The 7,482-nt window shown below is 34.8% G+C and overlaps 1 protein-coding gene across 1 annotated transcript in view; it reads right to left on the reverse strand.

Annotated features, from left to right (window-relative positions):
- The window catches only part of SLC26A7 (solute carrier family 26 (anion exchanger), member 7), a 46,774-nt gene that overhangs the window by 12,150 nt on the left and 27,142 nt on the right, over positions 1 to 7,482 (reverse strand). Inside the window, exons 10-14 of the mRNA XM_015562294.1 lie at positions 6,056 to 6,133; positions 4,854 to 4,949; positions 3,640 to 3,746; positions 3,238 to 3,304; positions 312 to 449 (exon numbers count right to left, since the gene is read on the reverse strand). Of these exons, the coding sequence (XP_015417780.1) occupies positions 312 to 449; positions 3,238 to 3,304; positions 3,640 to 3,746; positions 4,854 to 4,949; positions 6,056 to 6,133 (486 nt within the window). The remainder of the gene's footprint in view (positions 1 to 311; positions 450 to 3,237; positions 3,305 to 3,639; positions 3,747 to 4,853; positions 4,950 to 6,055; positions 6,134 to 7,482) is intronic.

The following is a 7,482-nucleotide window of genomic DNA, read 5'->3' on the forward strand; positions in this document are numbered from 1 at the left end:
GCCTAAGCCAGCAGGTCGTTATCTCCCGAGGGGTCCCAGACTGTGAGAGGGCACAGGCCGGGCTGAGGGACCCCCCCTTGCCCCGAGTGCACAAATTTTTGTGCACCGGGCCTCTAGTAAACAAATAACAAGTGAGAGATTACCCTAGAGCTAACTGTAAAACCCAAATAAAAATCATAATACAATATAATGTTTTGCTGAAGTAGAAGTCTCTGTACACTTTTATAATGTATTATATTGATGTGATACATTTTTTAGTATGGTCATATAAGGTTATCATGACATTATCATAATGAAACAGTTGATCCTACCTTGTTGGTATCATCAAATGGCTGGTTGCTGGCATGTTCTTTTTGGATTATATTCATTAGATCAGCATGAAACTTCTTTGCATTCAGAAAAACCAGTGGGTTGTTTATTGAGATAATTTTCACCTGCTGCCGGGTTTCCTTTTTGGAGAAGAAATGGATGAGATTCAGAGTCCTGAATACTATAAAAAAGGATAACTCTATCCAATGAATCTCAATCTTAAAAGGCCAAATGTCACTCAACCATGGAAGTAATCCCTTAGCTAACATTCTCATTATTAAAATGTATTTTGAGAACTTAATAGACTATCATGTTTCTTAGGGAGAATATGTGCATTCTCTTCACCAAGAAACTTGAAGAATCATGAGATGAGTCTGAAGCGTTTTAGAAAATGACTCTTATCCTTACCTACTGGGTTTGGGGGATGCAACAGTCTAGAATATCCAAAGAGTGCCAGGAAGAGTTATCCTTCCAAAGGGTCTTCTCTACTCAGTCTCAAAATCAAAACTTCACTTACTTAACCATGAGTATTTTAAAAACAAAAATGGGTTCTAAAGGCTCAAACTGGCAGTCATCTACCTCATCATGACATAGCTCTCCTTTGGCTGGCATGTTACCCTGCAAGTGCCTGGTAGTCCTAGTTGAGAGAAGGAAACCTAGAGGTGACATCAGAAATCTAGGCCCTGGATTGCCAGGCTGTAGGTAAGGCACACAGAAAAAGAGAAGGACAAGGTTCAATATGAAAAGTATCTGCTGTGGCATTTGCCCAGGTCTCCCTGGCAGCAAGTGATGGGTATTCAGCTAAAACTGTCTTCTCCACGACCTTTGGGTCAGGGGTCAGACCTAGAAATTGAGAGGATGGTATTTTCTCTGAAATGATAACTCCTTACCAATTAAATAAAGCATTACTCCTCCCTGCTTTAATGTTTACGTAGAAGAGACACAGAAAATAGTGAAGAATCCGTGCAGAGAAAGACAAGTAAGAGAAAATATTAAGTATGTGAAGTTAGCTAATTCACTTAACCTTTCTCAGTTTCCTCATATTAATAATTGGGTAAATATTTAAACTAGATTACCTCAGAAAGTTCCTTTAACTGTACAACTAACTATACTCTAGAAAGTGAAGAGATTTGCTACAAATAACTCAATAAAAAAAAAGCCTTAAGTTACCAAACCAACTTCTAATAAAGGGTAAATTTCTTACAAACCAAAAATAAAACAATTCTTGAGTCTGTCATATTTAGTTATCACAAACCTCCACATAGTGTGATTAGATCTACCCACCAATCACACCACATGATTGTACTAACGTGTTGTTTTACATTAACATTTTTAAAAGACAGGTATTTGTTAAAGAATAAAGATTCAAGTTGTACCAGAAAATAGATTCTCAATGTGGTTGAATTTATTGAGTGGGAAGAGATGTCCCAAATTGAGAATGAGTGTTTCATATAAAACAGTATAGAAGAACACATGAATGGAAGAAAGGAATGACTAACTGCCTCCAAGCTAACGTTGTTAGCTTAATCCTGGCCTGGTAGCTCAGTTAGGTAGAGCAACATCCTGATATATCAAGGCTGCAGGTTCAATCCTGATCAGGGCACATACAAGAATCAACTAATGAATCTACAATTAAGTGGAACAACAAATCTGTTCCTCTCCCTCACACCTTCCCCTCCCCCTCTTTCTCTCCCCTTTTCCCTCCTTCTCTCTCCCCTTCCTCACTTCCCCTCTCTCCAAAATCAATCAAAAAATATGTATATTTGTTAAAAACTCAAAATTCTATTCAAGAATTTTAAGTTTTAAACTTCAATTCTGTTTCAAAGTTAAGAATGCCAAGGCTAATGTATATAACTATGTGTGGGGTAGATACATAGAGGATCTTAGGGGCCTAAGAGTCCGTCTGTACAAATTCCTATGTAAAATGTAAAAGGAAAAAATAATAAAGAGAGAGGAAGGAACAGAAAGGCAGCACTGGTGGGAAAGTTGATACTGGGACACTCTCGAAGGCTCTGAACTCCAGTAGTTCTCTGAGAAGCAAATCTCTTTGTCCTTATTGAAAACAGGCCATTCCCCCAGGCGTCCCAGAAGGACTCCTGGTGCTACTTCTCACCCCCAGTCTACTCAGAAATACCCTGACAGTGACCCTGCTGGGGGAAGGCCAGTTCTCTCTGTTCTGAGGGTAACCATGAGGTACTGGAACAAGAAAATGTAAAAAATAAAGAAGAAAAGGTTAACCAAACATTTACAAAACAGGTTCAAAGGGAGGCCAATTCGCAAAAAGTTCAAGGCAACATTTCTTTTTTCTCACTTTACAACTTGTTTTGGCCATCCCTCAGAATAAAAAAGCTAGAACAAAAACACAATTGACCTGATAGGGCAAAACAAATAAGTTGTTGTTTTTTAAGTGTGCACTGTGCAAGAAACTAATTCTATTGGCATTCCATAATCATTAGAATAAATTACTATCTGTTAATAATACAATCTCATTGTGTGTGTGTTAAAAAAACAACAAAAAATAGTAACAAGATCTGACTTCTCCTTATTTCCTTTCCTATTCCCTATCTTCCCTCATCATTTAATTTGGAATGGCCTATTGGTTTAGTTGGACTGTTTCATGGAACTGAGCAATGGAAAAGAGGTTTCCAAAATGCCTGAATTAATCTGAACTATAATTCTGCTGTGGGCTGTGGTTCTATTGTCTTATATAAATGCTAATATAAATTTTTTGTTGCAGTTGTTCTATTAATTTGCTGCTTGTCGACTGCCATATATATAGTAATCACATATACAATTTAAAGTTTAAACTAATTAAAATACAGTCATAATGTTTTCAATGACATAATTTATCTGTTTTAATATTTTAAAGCTATATTAATCACAAAAATTGTTAATAACTGCACAAAGTAGAAAAAAAACTAAACTTACATCATCCATTTCTGTTTTCATTTTAAATTCCATTTCATTCATGTTTTTTATATTCAGTGTCTTTGCTCTAGAATTAAGGCAGATGGAAAACAAAATGTCATTTCCTAATTACTGCGTTAACCATGAAGAAGTAAAAATGATGTTTTAACAATAGGAGTATACCTAAAATAGTTTAGATCCTCTAACTCATTTGTTAATAAGACACTGTAAATCTGTATTTTTCTAAAGTCCTCAGGAATAACAACATTATTCATATGTAGATAAAACCTTTTTTTTTTGTCTCCAATAGAAAATAAGACATGAACTGTAGCACTATATAGCCCACAGAAATAAAAGTAACTGGTAACACCATATACTTTGCTGCTGTTTCATAATAAACAGAACATTTAAATAAGATCTTACCTTGGGAAGCGACCAATCACCATAGCTATGGTACAAACAACACCAAACAGTAGCCCCACATTGGCAGCAAAACATATTGTAAATACATATGTACTGACCCATATGCCCTGAAAGAGAAGCAAAAAGAAAAGATGTGGGTCCTTTGATATTCTCATAATTGATAAATCCTCACAATTTTATTCTACAATATTCCAGTAACCACATCTCTTAGGAAGAATATATTATTTAGTAAGATGTCAGAAACAGAAGCCCAGGAATACAGAAACACATCCGGGCCCCATCACACTCTCAGGAGCAATGGAGGGTAAAAGGCACATGCTTTTATTTCTGCCCACCACCAGTACTTAATTCAATCGCCCAAAAACGCTTTATTTAAGATCTGTAAATTATTGGTTGATGTGTGCGGTTTAAAAGCATGCCATGTTGTCTGGTTATTCCCAACACTATTCTGCTTTCTATGATTGCTATATAAAGAACTAATTTATTTTTCCACATGATTCAAGCTCTAATGTTAAAATGACTGAATCTAACATCATGATCAAAGGCACTTTCAGATCAACTTCTCCAATGATCGTTATAATTTTATTTGCAAGGGGCCACTTTTTGTGAAATTGTGAAAGCTAACGCTCAGGGCCAATTTGGCTCTTGAACAAGCATGTTAAACATTTATGTTAGTAAAAGCCACACTTTTCCACTGTTTAGTTTAATTTGATCTCTTCCTGGCAATATCCTATTAAAATAATGATCCTCTCAACATAACCCATTTAAAACACAATTCATGTGACTTTTTGTATTTAGAATGAATATGGTTACTACTAAGATTTTCACCTTATATACATAACTTAGCAATGAATGATTTCTCATACATGTTAAACTTGTCATATTTTTATTAATGTGTACTTCATGAACTTCATTGGCAAAATTAATCCATAACAGAAATAAAGAATCCTCAATCCACTCAAGTTAGTTAGCATTTCTTTAAAAGTTCTCAAACAACACATCAAACAAAATTTGACAAAATCTCAGGCCTATTTCTTATAAAGACATTTCACATTTAAATGCATTTATTGGGATTTTAAAAGAAATTACTGGTAGTTTGTAAAGTGTACAAGTCTCAAAAGACTAAAAGTACTTTCTGCAAATGAAACTACTAAAATTTATTTTTTACATGTGTTTAAGTCAAAGATGAAAATGTAGGTTAAATTTCTACTAACCCAATCGATTTTATCCACATTCCAATATTTTTTTAAATCCCGAAACTGTATGAGCATTCCTTTCAGTCCCACAACAATAATACTCGCAAGAACACACTACAAATAAGAAATAGGTTAATGAAAAGGCAAGATAAATATTTTAATCAAAATTTAAAAGAACCAAAGTATTTTAATTTCTTTCTTTGTTAGAGTACTTACTAGAAAAAAAAGCAATCATCATTTAGAAGACTAATGTAGCATTCATTTTGTTTAGAACTAACCAATTATTGCACCTCAGGAATATAATATCAATTCTAGAAAATAACAGGGTAAAACATGTCATTCTAAAAAATTAGAAAGAAGGAAAAAGAAAAGTAATGAATGATAAGGGTAAATGTTAGCATGCTGGTTGTCCTCAACTTTATAATAATTATCCACCACCATTTTTTGTTGCAAAATTAAATACTTATATCATGTATTTCTTAAGCTTTTTATTTATTGATTTGAGAGAGAGAGAAACATGGATTTATTGTTTTATCTATTTATGCATTGATTGATTGATTCTGGTATGGGACCTGACTGGGGATTAAACCTGCAAACCTTGACATATTGGGATGATGCTCTAACCAACTGAGTTCCCCAGATAGCTATGTATTTCTTTATAATCGCCTTGGGTATCAGTTACCTGGTTTCACTGAAAGACATAACTCTGTTGAAGTGTGAACTTGATTATTGAAAGATCCTCCAGTGGAAACTATATAATCTCACTATCCCAATGAGAACAAGGGAGGTCTGACACTGCCTCTGGTTCTCTGAAGACCAGAATCTTATTGCATAACTTTGGTACCTCAGGCTTATGAAAGGCAAGATGAACCACTGGGAATAGGATTCTGAGTCCCTTTGTTTTTTTCTGTTTGTTTTGTTTCTAGATATATTTTTATTGATTTCGGAGAGGGAGAGAGAGGGAGAGAGAGATAGAGACATCATTGATGAGAGAGAATCATTGATCGGCTACCTCCTGCACACCCCACGCTGGGGATCGAGCCTGTAAACCCGGGCATGTGCCCTTGACTGGAATTGAACCTGGGACCCTTCAGTCAGCAGGCTGACGCTCTATCCACTGAGCCAAACCAGCTAGGGCAGTCATTTAAGAAATTTTAATATGCAATGCTTCTCATTATAAGTAAACTTAAAAAGCAGATTATGGGAGAGCACTACCGTACCATTGGCAGCCAGTAAAGCAAAGGTCCTATTGCATAAATGACTGTCAGGATGAAAATGCAAGATATGAGACAAGCCACCTGTAAAATACAAGACAGATAAAAAAGAAAACCTTGAACTTTCTAATAATTCCAAAGTAATAAAATTCTTAGTTCATCTTGATTAGGAAAAACAATATGCTGGCACATGATTATTAAATTACGTAGACTATTATCTCTATTTTGCAGCTGAAGGAACCCGAATGTGACATCTGACAAACTGGTGCAATCTAATTAAGTCAGTGATGACAGAAAAGCAATTCTATGAAGAAAATAAAAAGACTTTTAGTACACATTACAACAATGGCTTTTTTGTTTAATAGTGAAAACATTTCAATTAAAGGTCCTTTAGACTGTTTGGTTAAACTTCCCTCCTCACTTCCCAGGGAGTTATCTGGGTAACATTTGAACATGCAGCTGAAGGTTTTCTGTGCTGCTGATACATTTTCACTGAAGCATTTACTCTCTTCTCTGGAGTTCTTTGTTAGAAAGGGCTCCAGTATGAAGCAGTTATATAGGATTATGGTAGAAGTCTCTCCAATGAAACAGATGCATTTTATTAATCCTGAAAAGCTACCAGTTTCATCTTCCAATCAATTCAACCTGCTGACAAAAGGAAGTTCAAATAACTTGACTCTTAGCTATGCTCCACCTAATGGAGAACCTGATTTCATATGTTCATGACTTAATAGAAACTTTTGGCCAGACTGGCAGCCTAACAGAAAAAAGAGGGTTCTCACAGGACCATAGAGATGCCCAAAATACCATTATGGAAAAATCACAAGGAATCAGGTTCTATTACAATGGCTAACATTAAAAATAAATATATAAATAATCAAATAGCCAATCAATATTAAGGGCTGGTGAGGATTCAGAACAACTGATGTTCACAGACATTGCTGAAAAAACAGTTTGGCAGTTGCTTATGAAGTTAGATTTACATTTACTGTATATCCCATAACTGTTTAACAGAGGTAAAAATACATGCTTATGCAAATACCTATATGTAAATACTTATAAAATCTTTATTAACAAACACCAAAACTGTAAATAACTGAAATGTCCAACAACTGGTGACTAGATAAACAAGTTGTGGTATATCTGTACAATAGAATACTACTCAGCAATAGAAAAGAACAGACTATTGATATACGCAACATCCTAGATGAAACAAAATATTAAACTAAGGAAAAGAAGCTAGTCACAAGTTCCTTCCTTATTTAACAGAACTTACCTCCAGTACTCCCCAGCATAGAAAGAGGAAAGAAATCTTTCTGTGGGAAATAAGTCAGTAGGTAATAAAAAATTGCAGATAAAAAAGTTATAACAAATTGTCACTAAACTAATCATTTAGGAGTAATCGCTGATTTTACATTACAAAATTTATATAT

This window comes from Myotis davidii, unplaced genomic scaffold, assembly GCF_000327345.1.
Source record: "Myotis davidii unplaced genomic scaffold, ASM32734v1 scaffold317, whole genome shotgun sequence".
Classification (NCBI taxonomy): Eukaryota; Metazoa; Chordata; class Mammalia; order Chiroptera; family Vespertilionidae; genus Myotis; species Myotis davidii.